The 17457-nt window shown below is 36.3% G+C and overlaps 1 protein-coding gene across 1 annotated transcript in view; it reads right to left on the reverse strand.

Annotated features, from left to right (window-relative positions):
• Positions 1-8372, reverse strand: part of LOC131432751 (uncharacterized) — a 74199-nt gene extending 65827 nt beyond the window's left edge. The window contains exon 1 of the mRNA XM_058599248.1: positions 7841-8372. Coding sequence (XP_058455231.1) covers positions 7841-7870 — 30 coding nt within the window. The 5' untranslated portion in view covers positions 7871-8372. The remainder of the gene's footprint in view (positions 1-7840) is intronic.
• Positions 8373-17457: the final 9085 nt, after the last annotated feature.

A 17457-nucleotide genomic window follows, 5' to 3' on the forward strand; every position in this document is an offset into this window, starting at 1 on the left:
GCCAGATTTAGCCCCCAATGACTATGTTCTGTTGTTTGATACTATCATCGAATTGTAAGGTAATCGCTGATACTGAAACGTTTTCTTAAGGCTAAGGAACAATCGTTGTATAAAATTGGTGCAGAAATGTTGGAACGACATTGAAACAGTTGGATTGCTTTTCAAGGAGAATACATTGATGCCTAAAATCGAAAATTGGAAGAAAATACGTTTACGTTTCGTCTTCGACGCGTCAGTGCACAAAAGTTTACGTAGAACTATTATGCCACCTAGTAAATAAACATGAACCGCTAAGCAGACAAAAAATTTCTGCTGTTTGCAAGCCACGGTTTGATGCAATGTCTTAACTGACGTGACTGTACAATTTGATGATTTGATTCATTGGTACAAAATCATTTTCCCATTTCCAAGATTGATCGAAAGATGTAGGGTCCTTTACTCGTACTGAAAGGTATACAATCCTTTGCTTCTATTATTATTATAAGTTTCTTTCACCTCGACTTTAACCCTATGGTCTTTCGCTGAGGGAGATAGGAAGTATCCGTAATAACAATGGTAGTACTGCCAAATATGAAAAATTGTTTGCATACAAATAATGTTTCTATTATCTACTAGATTAAACCGGGTAGAATAGATAGCGGATAAAGCCTTCTATTCCATGCTGTTTCATGTAACTTTACGTTTGAATATTATATTCAACAACCCAACAACCTAACAGAAGTGCGATGAACCCATTCTCAAAATATGTTGATCCCTAAAACCAGAAAAACAGGTTTTTCTTTCGTTTATCCCTTTTATTCTCCGAGGCATTTCTAAATCATTAGTTAATTGAATGGAATTGGAAGTACCTGCTCGTGTGACTAGACGCTACAGCGTCCTTCTTATTGTTGCTTTCTCTGCCTGGTTCCAACGTCTGACTCCATTCATCCCGAGACAAACCCGTCGCTTGTAGGTATCTCCTCTATTTGCTTTTATTCTGTTCTCCTTCTCGCCTTATGGCGTCACCGGCTGGTTCGGTAAATGGGTTAAGGCGTTCCCGTTGGCCGACCAGGTTGATATCATTTAAACAAAATAGTCGTGAGCAGTTCATTCACATATACATCATTCACACATCTGCACACGAAAAACAAACTTAGCGCACCTTCGGCTGATTTGAGCCATTTTCCATGAATTTGCACTGCGCAGTACCACATTACAGTTATCTTATAAGCACTAGAGGTATTTTAGAGATCGTTTACTGATTAAACTTGTCGTGATCGTAAACGTTCAAGATGCAGCATGTGCGCGCTGATTGATCGAGACGATTGGGCACAGACTAACAGACATGACAGTATAAGTAAATTCTTATAAAAATAATTTTTCGTGATGCACTAGTTCCACCTATATTGTACTGCGCGAACTATTTACTATCTGTACACCCCTTGTGTTATGTACAAGTTTTTTTTTACTAGTTGGTTTCCCCTCGTTTGTCAACACCGATCAGCTGCTTGCAGGGATGCCTGATTTCATCAAAATATTTGAAAATGAATCGTCACAATAAATTATTGGATAACGTTGATAATATATTTAACTTTTTCGCGATGTTGGAAGGTAACCATTTATTTGACTCAACGTTGTTCATCTAGACTATTTTTATTGTGTTGATAGTTTTCACCCGAAATTAAGTGGCGGCAGACCAGAAGCAAGTAAATATTGTAACAAAACGGGTTCGATTTTGTATTGCGTTGGAGGATGAGGAGTAGGCACAATTATGTATATAGTTTTGGCAATATGTATTAAATCTGTATCCTGCATGAAATTCGCATGGACGTATACAAATCAATACATTACAGGTAATTCTGTATGAATGGCAACTCTGTTGGTAAATGAAAAAAATAAACACAGTCTTGATGACAGACAGGATGTTTTTGATAGGGTAAGGTGGCGCCATCATGACACATGTGAGTACTGTCCCAAATAAAGGAATATTCGAAATGACCGTTAAAATGATTGAAGAATCTAATTTGAGTGTCCTGTCTGTTAGTCTGTGGATTGGGTTCAAGGACACTATCGAGAGTGTATTCCTGTATCTCCCAACTGGCTCGTGGACTGACAACTAATGCAAATGTTGTTTTTATTTGTTTTGCAACGGCCAACCATTACGATCGGGGCGAAGTATTGATAATGCACTTCATTGCAGATCAATTGCCGGCCGTCGTGCTATCAGTTGACAGTCCATTCAGATGATGAGGATCAGTTCGGTGGACTCAGCAATTGTGACCTTCATCCCGATAAGAGTAGTAACAGGGATGTGTCTGGTAACGTTAGAATCAGATTACGTGAGTCAAGTTGTGAGGTGAAACATTGACCTAGACGAATGTCATCACCGTCCGGGAGGTGGTGGGAAGAGCACGGTATATGCATATTTGTCTAGAAGTTCAAGTAATTATATTATATTATATTTTAGGGTCAGCAAAGAGTAAAACTCTAATTTGATTTAAAAAACCTTTTTTAATTCATTTAGTGATGTAATGATGCGTTTCTCATACTACTTATATTTTCAAAAACATCAAAGGAAGATTCTGTCAAGATTTTTTTTCAAACTAGAATAAAATCAAAAACTTTCTTTGGTATAAACTACCATCACCTTTTTAATTTGTAAACAGTTGTCAAGTTAATGTAGGTTTAAATGTGGCAACCCTGCTCGCTATACAGAATTGAACTATGCACGCTGTGTGCAAGACGGTGGCGTTTTCTTCTTCGGTACCGATGCGTACCGATTTTGCATCATTTTGTATGACAGTTTAAAAGTTTTGATTCTCATTGCCCTTTAATATTGAAACCGGAAGCCGGATCTGGATGAAATTGCACAGTATCTTTTAGGACAAGTTGCACAGTATCTTTAAGGACAATTTGTAAAAAACGGTTTAACCGTCGCTGAGAAATCGAATTGAGTTCCGGTTTTGGAGCTTTTCTTCACTATTACTGAAGCGGTCGGAAGCGGAAACCGGTGGCTAGTAGTCCCAAAGTAGATTTATATATCCACTAACTAACAAGGGCAGACTAGATGAATTTTATACAAAATTGCACCTCGTTTCGCCATTAGCATAACCATTTCAATTTTAACAGTTTTAACCCAAGGTAATGATAATTCTTCTAAATGACGGTTTAAATTTTAAATGCATATCACCCTGTTGATCCAAAACCGAAAGTGAGATCCGAACAAAGGTCAAAAGTAGTCTATTTTAATATACGTTGAGCCCTTCATTTGAGTCTAAGTTTGTGAAAACCGACTTAGCTTAGTTTCTGAGAAAATGAAGAGTTCCGTTTTTTAGTTTTCGACTACTATTTCCGGTACGTCCTGAACCGGAAGCTAGGAACCGGCATAGCTGAAATCGGTTCGTTTCAATTAAAACGTGGACATAAATCAGTAGCTGCCAAACCGTTCTTTTAATGCATATAGTTGCTGTTGAGAAATTATTTACAAATATATACCGCGTAATTTGATTCTATCCCTAATTGTTCTTGCCTTACTGTGACAAAAAATATAACAATAACATTTTTTCTGGAAAGATAGAAATTTCGGATATACAAAGCGTTTTATGGCAACCCACTTAAAATCAGTTTTTATTCATAACTTGTTTTTTATGGCAACCCACTTAAAATCAGTTTTTATTCATAACTCGCAAATGAAAGGTCTCCCCGTCACCCTGAACGCTATTGAATGCAAGGATAATTTTTTTTTAACTAAACTAAACTAAATTAAAGAATATAAATTGTATTCGAAATGCGTATATGTGATGTGACGTTTATTATACAAGATTTATAGTATCGTGAGATACATAGTGAATTTGTATCGTGACGTGATATACTTATAACAGAATTAAATGGTAATATTAAAAAAAATTATCCTTGTAAAATCATTCTGTTCAAACCCTCAAACGAAAAGTTAATGACTATTGAATGGTTTTGAGAGCGGATGTTCACTTTTTGAGTTATACGAAGTTTCATGTCAAATTTTTTTTTTACAATATCTGTCACAATTGACCTTGAAAACAGAATATATTTTCAGACTTAGATTGCGCACGGTAATACCTATCCAACAAGCCATAGATTGTTGAAATCCGTCCATTTTGAACGGAGATATCGAAATTTTTGTGTAAGCGACTTTTTCCCCTATTCCAGCAGAAGAAGTTTTGAGCGCTGTCTGGCAAAGAAATGCTTGGGACTGTGTAAAACTGTGTAACTCATTTTTCTCGTAGATGGCTGAACCGATCTAAGATTCAAATGAAATCTAAGAATCATCTAAGATTCAAATGAAAAGTTTTAAGATTCTATAAAACATATTGTTTTTCAGTCAGATCCAACTTCCGGTTTCGGAGATACAGGGTGATTAGTATAAAAATATCTATTTCACCATAAATTAATCAAGTCTATCGGGTTAGCAGATATGGATAGTCGTTAACCAAATAAACTTATTTCAGTTTTAGTGGTATTCATTCTTCGATTCGGAAGGCACCCAAAAATTTAATTCGCACTACGATTCCTCAAAGATGTCTACATTTATTTTCAAACATTTTGAAATAAATGTAAACTATACAGCTACTCAGGTGAATTTGTCTGACTTCGACTACACCGAATTTCGAATTCCGGTTCCAGTATCGAATAGTTTCTCAAAGCTCAATCGTTTTCTCAAAAAAAGCCAAATCGACGTTCAGAAACATAAGTTCAAATTAAAATAAATCCAATTTTATTCAATTCTGACTTCCGATTCTGGAATTGTAGGATGATGAATTTTTAAAATTCAAAGCGATATAAAAGATGACAATCCCGAAAAGCTCTAAAGTTGGACTCAAAAATATTGCAATTTATTCGTCATATGGCCATACGAATCGGTTTGGGTTATGCTGGTTCCTGAATACCGGCTCTGGAAGTACCTTAAATTACCCTAAACTCTAAAGTGGAAATTACTTCGACATATCATGGAATGTTTAATCGATTGTTACACTTTTAGATTAAAATTCGATCCGATTTGCAGTTTCGAAATTACAGAGTAATGAGTGATTAAAATCTTAAATTGTCACTTAAAACGACGGACATTAGAATGTCATGAAAACTGAAACACCGAATTTTCATGCAAAAAATAAATGCGGATTGATAAAAAAAGGCATCATCTCACTGCTAGGTGAATTAAGCACGTTTTTTACTTATGATAAAACCTTGCACCGAAGCGAAATATGCAACTTTATGCAGATATGCCCAATACTATAAAAAATCTAAGTGGAACTCGATGGAACTTTTTTCAGGGATTTTCAAAGTTAGTTTTAGTTGTTGAATTATTGCAATCCCCTTAAAATTAGTTTACTAATCATAACTTGTTTCAAGTTAGTTTTTTTTACATACTTTATTTTGAATAATTGTAGAAAATATAAAATCCCATAATTTTGTAGAAGGTAATGCCATAGGTTTATTCTTTTCTGGAAAAGAAAAGACATTATTTTCCCTTTTTTACCTAGGAAACCTTGTGCCGAAGCGAAATATGCAACTTAATGCAGCAAACTTTTACAATACTGATAGGAAAATATATTCCTAATTCAATTTTTTCCAATGAGAATATCTTGAGTACTATTCGTGTGACTCATTTTCACTATGGCCATGCTGCAACCATGAATGATTAAGAAACAGAGGGCGTCACCCGTCTGCTATTTCTGTAACTCACTTTTGCAGTGAGCGTCGCACGATTAACATCTCGTCTTAAAAAGCGTGTTGCTTCGCGATAACTCAATTTATTTACACGTTTAAACATGGTTTAAACATCTTCGTAAAGGTTTGTACTTTTACAATACATTATCATATTTTGTTTAGAAAACATGTTTCTATTTTTTAAATATGTGTTGAACTTTTGATAATTTTTCGGATTTCCAATAATTAAAACTAACTTTGAAAAGGCCTAAAAAATTGCATCGAGTTCCACTTAGATTCTTTCTAATATTGTTAATTGTCAAAAAGTAAACAAAACAAAAATCGCAACAATTTGCTTAAGTTGCGCGTACAAGCATGAGCTTGTTTATGCGTGTTTACGTGCGTCCAGACTGGTAGTGGAACTCGATGGAACTGATGGATCTATATACATTGTTATCTTGTTATACACTTATATGGGTTCTATAACATTTCCCCGAAAACCATTATGTTCTGGAGCATAAAAAACCGAAGCTTTTTTCCGGCTTGGCGGTTCAATGCATAGGGCGCTGGTCTTACAAACCAGTTGTCGTATGTTCGAGCCCCGACCTGGAACGATTCGTAGTGTCAGTAGAATCGTAGCACTAGCCATGCAATGGTTCTGTACACTCTGAATCGGCTGCGAAGTCTGTTGAAACAGAAGGTCAAATTCCACTACAGGAATGTTATACCAAGGCTTTGCTTTTTTCCCCAGAAATTTATTGCCCAGAAAGTTCTAATCTCCAGAAATACAAACTCTAGAAAGTAAGAAAATCCAGAAAAAATCTCAGAATGTACCAAAGTCCGGAAAACGCGAGGGCATTAGTCGCTAAAACAGTATTATTGGTATAATATGGTTTGGCACGATGGTTATTTGGCATAATGATCATTTGGCATAACAGATCAACATGCAACTTAATAGAATTTGTTCTAATTTGCTACGCCGTTTTCGCGAAAATTATTTTCGTTGGACTGGTTCATTCTAGTCAGGCGCGTACCCAGAAAAAAATTCGGGGTGTGTTTTCATTATATTGGGGAGACCGGGGCTAAATCGGACAATTTTATAGACATTGAAAAAAAAAACATCCATTATTTCTGGGTTTTTATCGAAATCATTTCTACCGCGTCATCTCCAAGCGCGTTTACAAAGTCAATCTATGAATTGAAATATTAGCAGGTTGATAAAATGTTTAAGCTGTGCAGTTTAACAACGTGTCCGGTTTAACCCCTGTATCTCCTAATAATTTCTTAAGTTTCGGAGGAGGGGTTTATTCTCTCCCCCCATGTATACGCGCCTGATTTTAGTAGATGCTTTTTTGGTAAAAGATCTGTTCCTATGTTGTTTCTGTATTATTTTCCAATGTGGGGAAACAGTTTCTAGGTATTTGTTTCTTCTGGGAGATGGTATTCTGGGGAATGGTACATTCTGTTGTATGTCTTTCTACTAATTGATACTTTTGTGACTATGGTTTTCTGGAGAATGGTACATTCTGGGGAGAATACTTCCTTGCTTTCTTTTCTGGGAAATGGTTTTCGAGAGATTGTCGTACAACCACTTATTTGTTATATATTAATCTTTGAAAAAACAGATCACCGGTAGGAATATTTTAGTGAAAATTTCAGGTTTCTCAAAGTTCCCTTAAGTTTCAATTTCACAATTTCTTCAAATGAAAACCAATCAGTTTTTTTTTCAACTATTTCGAACTCAGTTCATAAATACTGGTAAAACAATAGAATCAAAAAAGGAACTCCGAGTTGACAAGTACTAATATTTAATTCTGCAATTCTAGGATATTCGATTAAGGTAGCGGATTTGTTTTTGTATGTGCTATGACAAGAGTAGGTAAATTTTCCATAAAACGTATATTTTCATTTCACTATTCGTTAAAATGCGCACTTATCTATTCGAAGAAACGATAGCATGATGAAATTTCATGAAAACCATAGCAACAATAAAGCCGTACGACACGTCAGTGATGAGTCCTCATTTGCAATGAGATTGTATGAATTTGTTTATCTATTTGCACAATACGAAAATCTCAAATTCGTACACAAAAGTTGCAGTTTGTTTTGACTAATTAAGCTGTGATAACATCCATATGTCTAAAAAAGTATTTGTAAACATATTGAATCAAACACTCACCAAAAAGTTACCAATTTCTTCTATATCCATATTGTTCTCTGATTGTCATCGATGTAAATCGTTTTCAGCAACCGAAGAAAATCCACACAAATCCTGGGGTAATTTTTATCTTTCGACCTTAGCCGAATAAATAAACCAGCAGTTTCGGATGCACACAATGAATCAAACTATTATTCTATGCTCATAAATGCGGGTTGCGCCGACACACTCGTCTGGTCGAGTCCGTGCACTTCTAAATTATGAATGATGCAACTCGTCACTGTATTGGTGCAATGCGTCACTATTTTTCTACACCAAAAGGCGTATCTTATCCGGGTCAGTAAAAACGAAATACTCGACAGTAATGCAACTTGCACAAGCGAAGATTTCACACAATTATTGGACAGACCGTACGAAACTTCGATTCGATTCTGCACCAGGTAGTGATTAGCTACCGCCGTAAACGAAAATTTATCACTTTCACTGTATTTTGAATGCTAAATCAAGCAAAATAATTCCGACACCGACAAGAGCAGTCACGGAATCCGTTCGATGACAGATGGGCAAAAGATTTTCTTCTTCCAACGTGTAACTTTTGCAGGGTTGTGCGCGATACGGGTAGTCGGCAGAGTTGCCATTTTAAAATCTGTGTTTCAACTTGCAAAGTCTGTGTTGCATATTTTCGATCATATTCTGTAAAAATCTGTGAAAAACTTTGCGAAAATTTGTCATTTTTATGAAATATTCGTAAAAATCTGTAGATATCTGTGATTTTTGATAGAATCTGTGTTCTGTGACACACACTCAGGCAAATTGAGTATTGAAAATCATAGGGAAAATCTTATGATGCATAAAAAATCACCAAAATCACCATTTGAAAAGATTAACATGAATAATATACCTTTATTATAATGTTTGTGATCTGCAATATACAGCTCATCTATCACTATTATAGTTTTTATACGAACACTTTCTGAATTCCACAGTATATGAGAGAAGTTATGTTTGTAATAGAAATTTCGCACAATGTTAAAATTTTCGTAAATTCATAAGGCGGTCTTATGATTCGCATACGATATTCTTGTGGCTAAAAACCATACGAAATCATTATGAAATTCCATATATTTTTTGTCGGAGTGCAGAATATGTGTGGCAAAATTGTCAAAAAAATCTGTGTTTTACAAAAAAATGTGTGAATATGGTAACTCTGTTCCACAGTCTTTGTATGCCGAGGGGTGATGGGATGCAGCATAACGTCGATATGAAGAAAACTTTGCGCTGCAAGGAAAATCTTTTAAATTTACTTCGTGTATATTTTAAGAAGTTTATTGTTAGAGTATTAATTACACTTACTAATTCATTTGATTCTTCGATATATTCATTTATTCGTTGATGCTACAATGATAGATTTTCTAACTATAGCATGCACTTTTTATAAATTTCACCTGGTTTAACCAAAGATAAACTCAAGATGGAATAGTCTGCGATTTCTTATGTATCATTTGAATAGGACCCCTCGATGAGCTCGGTTCACTGTCAGTTTCAGTATTTTGAAGCAAAACAACAAGCGTCTGATCACTAGATGCGCCGTAGCTATGACAATGTTTGTTTATGTTTGGAAAAATATCAAATTACGATATTGAATAATTTTGCCTTATATTCAGTGATTCTTGCAATAAGAAAGTAAAAACTACTTAGAACCATTCTGTAAAGTTTATTTAGTTTGTTATTGCCTCATCCCATGGAGCATTAAAGTCAGTTGTGGCAAGAAATCATTATGTGCTGAATGTAAATATATGTTTGATTCCTTCCTAACATTGTTTCCATGGCGTTTTGTCGGAACTAGTCGACGCTTATTAACGGAGGGTCAATAAAATTACATTATTACTGAACCAACTGGTTCACGATTACTGACCCAACATTTTTCAATGAATCGTATGGGACATTGTAATCTTGAGTTTATCTTTGGTTTAACAATACTTTGAGCTTTCGATATATTTTCTTCAAATTCAAGAAAATAATCGTTATTTCTGAAACGTCAGATAAACTCATTTAAAATAATGTTTTAATATTATGCTATATTTGAAACAAATGAGTAAGGTCAATTTTCGGGTATATGACTATTACCCCCCGTCGTTTATCGAAAACCAGGAACCAGGATAGCCGGAATTTAGCTGCTTACTGATAATGGCTATCGATTTGTGTAGTTTTGACACAGACTAACAGACATGACAGTATGAGTAAATCCTTATAAAAATAATTTTTCGTGATGCACTAGTTCCACCTATATTGTACTGCGCGAACTATTTACTATCGGTACACCCCTTGTGTTATGTGAAAGTTTTTTTTACTAGTTGGTTTCCCCTCGTTTGTCAACACCGATCAGCTGCTTGCAGGGATGCCTGATTTCATCATAATATTTAAAAATGAATCGTCACAATAAATTATTGGATTACGTTGATAATATATTTAACCTTTTTAGCGATGTTGGAAGGTAACCATTTATGTTTCTCAACGTTGCTCATCTAGATTATTTTTTATTGTGTTGGTAATTTTCATCCGAAATTAAGTGGCGGTAGACCAGAAGCAAGTAAATATTGTAACAAAACGGGTTCGACTTTTTATTGCGTTGGAGGATGAGAAGTAGCACAATTATGTATATAGTTTTGGCAATATGTATTAAATCTGTATCCTGCATGAAATTCGCATGGACGTATACAAATCAATACATTACAGGTAATTCTGTATGAATGGCAACTCTGTTGGTAAATGAAAAAAATAAACAAAGTCTAGATGACAGACAGGATGTTTTTGATTGGGTAACGTGGCGCCATCATGACACATGTGAGTACTGTCCCAAATAAAGGAATATTCGAAATGACCGTTAAAATGATTGAAGAATCTAATTTGAGTGTCCTGTCTGTTAGTCTGTGGTTTTGAGTCCAACTTAGACAATATTTTTACGGTTTTTGTCTTCTCGCCTTAGGTGATACAATATTTAACACACTTTACCCTATAACTCAAGAACCGGAAGTCGAATCAGGATGAAATTCATGAATTCCGTATAGGACCATGCGACCTTTCATTTGATTCTCAGTTTGTGGAAATCGGTCAAATCACCGCAGAGAAAAGTGAGTGAGATCAATTTTAGAATATATAACCACTATTTCCGGTGCCATGACAGCCGGAATCGGTTTGCTTTTCTGCCTACTAATAATGGCTATCGATGCAAAAATACCAATTATTTGACTACTAATTTCCACTTTACTCTGAGTTTGTTTTGAATCTTTTTCTCTTTCCATGATTGCACACTGCAAAGCCATCCAAAAGCAAGAGTTTTACAAAAACGTGGGGCACGGTTTATTTTTAACTACTGCGATTTTCGGGTCGTGTCTGAGAATACTGGGGAGCTTCTTCGAAACTTTTCAACATCTTGAAATTTCTAATTCATCAATTATTTCAAATATATTTCAAAGCTTGTGAATCTTTTAAAAATATTATCAAACTCAATGATTTGTAAATCTTAAATTTTCATAATCTTCGAAATGCTAAATATCGTTCAATACTTTTGGTTTACCTCGAGTTTTGCTTTTCTCTATAGAAAGGTATTAGAATTGCTGGAAAAACCGACTTTCGAACGGAGCCTCGGAGACCCATAGTGTTATATACCATTCGACTCAGCTCGACGAGATCGGAAAATGTCTGTGTGTGTGTGTGTGTGTGTGTGTGTGTGTGTATGTGTGTGTGTGTGTATGTGTGTGTGTGTGTATGTGTGTGCACTTTTCGAAGATATTTGAACGCGCTCAATTTTCTCAGAGATGGCTCAACCGATTTTAACAAACTTAGGCTCGTTTGAAAGCTACTATCGGGGCATTGATCAAGTTCGAAGATAAAATGGCTGTGACTTTTGGTTCCGGAGATATGATTGTATAAGTGACGTAACCGACAAAAAGCGTTGTATTTGAACGCGCTCAATTTTCTCAGAGATGGCTGAACCGATTTGAACAAACTTGGACTCGTTTGAAAGCTACTGGCGGGCCATTGATCAAGTTCGAAGATCAAATGGCTGTGACTTTTGGTTCCGGAGATATGATTGTATAAGTGACGTAATCGACAAAAAGCGTTGTATTTGAACGCGCTCAATTTTCTCAGAGATGGCTGATCCGATTTTAACAAACTTGGGCTCGTTTGAAAGCTACTGTCGGGCCGTTGATCAAGTTCGAAGATCAAATGGTTGTGACTTTTGGTTCCAGATATATGATGGTATAAGTGACGTAACCGACAAAACACGTTGATTTTTACCGCTCTTGTATATATAAGGGTGCCAAAATTTTGGGATCAACTCTATTTTCGTAAAGTTCTAGTGCTCAAAAGTTTAAGCACCTCGAAAAAAGCCTTCATGCAAAATTTGACCTAAATCGGACATGCTTAAGGGGTGCTGCCCGGTGGTAAAGGTTTGACAATTATCGATCTTGAAAAAGCACCATAGGGGGGAGTACATGAAATTTCCAAAATCGAAAATTTTTTTTGATGCCAAAACTCTTAAAACTGCATAAAACATCGAAATTTAGTGTCATCTCAAAAAAAAATTTTTTTGAAAAAATCAACTTTCTGGGACTTAGAAAAATTTTCATATTTTTTCTAAGTCCCAAAAAGTCGATTTTTTCCAAAAAATTTTTTTTCGAGATGACACTAAATCTCGACGTTTCATGCAATTCTAAGCCTTTTGGCATCAAAATTTTTTTTTCGATTTTGAAAATTTCATGTACTCCCCCCTATGGTGATTTTTCAAGATATATGAAAATTTCACTAAGTGGACTAAGAAGGCTTTTTGCCTTTCTCTATAGAAAGGTATTAGAATTGCTGGAAAAACCGACTTTCGAACGGAGCCTCGGAGACCCATAGTGTTATATACCATTCGACTCAGCTCGACGAGATCGGAAAATGTCTGTGTGTGTGTGTGTGTGTGTGTATGTGTGTGTGTGTGTATGTGTGTGTGTGTGTATGTGTGTGCACTTTTCGAAGATATTTGAACGCGCTCAATTTTCTCAGAGATGGCTCAACCGATTTTAACAAACTTAGGCTCGTTTGAAAGCTACTATCGGGGCATTGATCAAGTTCGAAGATAAAATGGCTGTGACTTTTGGTTCCGGAGATATGATTGTATAAGTGACGTAACCGACAAAAAGCGTTGTATTTGAACGCGCTCAATTTTCTCAGAGATGGCTGAACCGATTTGAACAAACTTGGACTCGTTTGAAAGCTACTGGCGGGCCATTGATCAAGTTCGAAGATCAAATGGCTGTGACTTTTGGTTCCGGAGATATGATTGTATAAGTGACGTAATCGACAAAAAGCGTTGTATTTGAACGCGCTCAATTTTCTCAGAGATGGCTGATCCGATTTTAACAAACTTGGGCTCGTTTGAAAGCTACTGTCGGGCCGTTGATCAAGTTCGAAGATCAAATGGTTGTGACTTTTGGTTCCAGATATATGATGGTATAAGTGACGTAACCGACAAAACACGTTGATTTTTACCGCTCTTGTATATATAAGGGTGCCAAAATTTTGGGATCAACTCTATTTTCGTAAAGTTCTAGTGCTCAAAAGTTTAAGCACCTCGAAAAAAGCCTTCATGCAAAATTTGACCTAAATCGGACATGCTTAAGGGGTGCTGCCCGGTGGTAAAGGTTTGACAATTATCGATCTTGAAAAAGCACCATAGGGGGGAGTACATGAAATTTCCAAAATCGAAAATTTTTTTTGATGCCAAAACTCTTAAAACTGCATAAAACATCGAAATTTAGTGTCATCTCAAAAAAAAATTTTTTTGAAAAAATCAACTTTCTGGGACTTAGAAAAATTTTCATATTTTTTCTAAGTCCCAAAAAGTCGATTTTTTCCAAAAATTTTTTTTTCGAGATGACACTAAATCTCGACGTTTCATGCAATTCTAAGCCTTTTGGCATCAAAATTTTTTTTTCGATTTTGAAAATTTCATGTACTCCCCCCTATGGTGATTTTTCAAGATATATGAAAATTTCACTAAGTGGACTAAGAAGGCTTTTTGCCTTTCTCTATAGAAAGGTATTAGAATTGCTGGAAAAACCGACTTTCGAACGGAGCCTCGGAGACCCATAGTGTTATATACCATTCGACTCAGCTCGACGAGATCGGAAAATGTCTGTGTGTGTGTGTGTGTGTGTGTATGTGTGTGTGTGTGTATGTGTGTGTGTATGTGTGTGCACTTTTCGAAGATATTTGAACGCGCTCAATTTTCTCAGAGATGGCTCAACCGATTTTAACAAACTTAGGCTCGTTTGAAAGCTACTATCGGGGCATTGATCAAGTTCGAAGATAAAATGGCTGTGACTTTTGGTTCCGGAGATATGATTGTATAAGTGACGTAACCGACAAAAAGCGTTGTATTTGAACGCGCTCAATTTTCTCAGAGATGGCTGAACCGATTTGAACAAACTTGGACTCGTTTGAAAGCTACTGGCGGTCCATTGATCAAGTTCGAAGATCAAATGGCTGTGACTTTTGGTTCCGGAGATATGATTGTATAAGTGACGTAATCGACAAAAAGCGTTGTATTTGAACGCGCTCAATTTTCTCAGAGATGGCTGATCCGATTTTAACAAACTTGGGCTCGTTTGAAAGCTACTGTCGGGCCGTTGATCAAGTTCGAAGATCAAATGGTTGTGACTTTTGGTTCCAGATATATGATGGTATAAGTGACGTAACCGACAAAACACGTTGATTTTTACCGCTCTTGTATATATAAGGGTGCCAAAATTTTGGGATCAACTCTATTTTCGTAAAGTTCTAGTGCTCAAAAGTTTAAGCACCTCGAAAAAAGCCTTCATGCAAAATTTGACCTAAATCGGACATGCTTAAGGGGTGCTGCCCGGTGGTAAAGGTTTGACAATTATCGATCTTGAAAAAGCACCATAGGGGGGAGTACATGAAATTTCCAAAATCGAAAATTTTATTTGATGCCAAAACTCTTAAAACTGCATAAAACATCGAAATTTAGTGTCATCTCAAAAAAAAATTTTTTTGAAAAAATCAACTTTCTGGGACTTAGAAAAATTTTCATATTTTTTCTAAGTCCCAAAAAGTCGATTTTTTCCAAAAAATTTTTTTTCGAGATGACACTAAATCTCGACGTTTCATGCAATTCTAAGCCTTTTGGCATCAAAATTTTTTTTTCGATTTTGAAAATTTCATGTACTCCCCCCTATGGTGATTTTTCAAGATATATGAAAATTTCACTAAGTGGACTAAGAAGGCTTTTTGCCTTTCTCTATAGAAAGGTATTAGAATTGCTGGAAAAACCGACTTTCGAACGGAGCCTCGGAGACCCATAGTGTTATATACCATTCGACTCAGCTCGACGAGATCGGAAAATGTCTGTGTGTGTGTGTGTGTGTGTGTGTATGTGTGTGTGTGTGTATGTGTGTGTGTGTGTGTATGTGTGTGCACTTTTCGAAGATATTTGAACGCGCTCAATTTTCTCAGAGATGGCTCAACCGATTTTAACAAACTTAGGCTCGTTTGAAAGCTACTATCGGGGCATTGATCAAGTTCGAAGATAAAATGGCTGTGACTTTTGGTTCCGGAGATATGATTGTATAAGTGACGTAACCGACAAAAAGCGTTGTATTTGAACGCGCTCAATTTTCTCAGAGATGGCTGAACCGATTTGAACAAACTTGGACTCGTTTGAAAGCTACTGGCGGGCCATTGATCAAGTTCGAAGATCAAATGGCTGTGACTTTTGGTTCCGGAGATATGATTGTATAAGTGACGTAATCGACAAAAAGCGTTGTATTTGAACGCGCTCAATTTTCTCAGAGATGGCTGATCCGATTTTAACAAACTTGGGCTCGTTTGAAAGCTACTGTCGGGCCGTTGATCAAGTTCGAAGATCAAATGGTTGTGACTTTTGGTTCCAGATATATGATGGTATAAGTGACGTAACCGACAAAACACGTTGATTTTTACCGCTCTTGTATATATAAGGGTGCCAAAATTTTGGGATCAACTCTATTTTCGTAAAGTTCTAGTGCTCAAAAGTTTAAGCACCTCGAAAAAAGCCTTCATGCAAAATTTGACCTAAATCGGACATGCTTAAGGGGTGCTGCCCGGTGGTAAAGGTTTGACAATTATCGATCTTGAAAAAGCACCATAGGGGGGAGTACATGAAATTTCCAAAATCGAAAATTTTTTTTGATGCCAAAACTCTTAAAACTGCATAAAACATCGAAATTTAGTGTCATCTCAAAAAAAAATTTTTTTGAAAAAATCAACTTTCTGGGACTTAGAAAAATTTTCATATTTTTTCTAAGTCCCAAAAAGTCGATTTTTTCCAAAAATTTTTTTTTCGAGATGACACTAAATCTCGACGTTTCATGCAATTCTAAGCCTTTTGGCATCAAAATTTTTTTTTCGATTTTGAAAATTTCATGTACTCCCCCCTATGGTGATTTTTCAAGATATATGAAAATTTCACTAAGTGGACTAAGAAGGCTTTTTGCCTTTCTCTATAGAAAGGTATTAGAATTGCTGGAAAAACCGACTTTCGAACGGAGCCTCGGAGACCCATAGTGTTATATACCATTCGACTCAGCTCGACGAGATCGGAAAATGTCTGTGTGTGTGTGTGTGTGTGTGTGTGTGTGTATGTGTGTGTGTGTGTATGTGTGTGTGTGTGTATGTGTGTGCACTTTTCGAAGATATTTGAACGCGCTCAATTTTCTCAGAGATGGCTCAACCGATTTTAACAAACTTAGGCTCGTTTGAAAGCTACTATCGGGGCATTGATCAAGTTCGAAGATAAAATGGCTGTGACTTTTGGTTCCGGAGATATGATTGTATAAGTGACGTAACCGACAAAAAGCGTTGTATTTGAACGCGCTCAATTTTCTCAGAGATGGCTGAACCGATTTGAACAAACTTGGACTCGTTTGAAAGCTACTGGCGGTCCATTGATCAAGTTCGAAGATCAAATGGCTGTGACTTTTGGTTCCGGAGATATGATTGTATAAGTGACGTAATCGACAAAAAGCGTTGTATTTGAACGCGCTCAATTTTCTCAGAGATGGCTGATCCGATTTTAACAAACTTGGGCTCGTTTGAAAGCTACTGTCGGGCCGTTGATCAAGTTCGAAGATCAAATGGTTGTGACTTTTGGTTCCAGATATATGATGGTATAAGTGACGTAACCGACAAAACACGTTGATTTTTACCGCTCTTGTATATATAAGGGTGCCAAAATTTTGGGATCAACTCTATTTTCGTAAAGTTCTAGTGCTCAAAAGTTTAAGCACCTCGAAAAAAGCCTTCATGCAAAATTTGACCTAAATCGGACATGCTTAAGGGGTGCTGCCCGGTGGTAAAGGTTTGACAATTATCGATCTTGAAAAAGCACCACCAATAGCACCAATTTCACTAAGTGGACTAAGAAGGCTTTTTGCCTTTCTCTATAGAAAGGTATTAGAATTGCTGGAAAAACCGACTTTCGAACGGAGCCTCGGAGACCCATAGTGTTATATACCATTCGACTCAGCTCGACGAGATCGGAAAATGTCTGTGTGTGTGTGTGTGTGTGTGTATGTGTGTGTGTGTGTATG

This window comes from Malaya genurostris, chromosome 2 (genome assembly GCF_030247185.1).
Source record: "Malaya genurostris strain Urasoe2022 chromosome 2, Malgen_1.1, whole genome shotgun sequence".
NCBI classification, from domain to species: domain Eukaryota; kingdom Metazoa; phylum Arthropoda; class Insecta; order Diptera; family Culicidae; genus Malaya; species Malaya genurostris.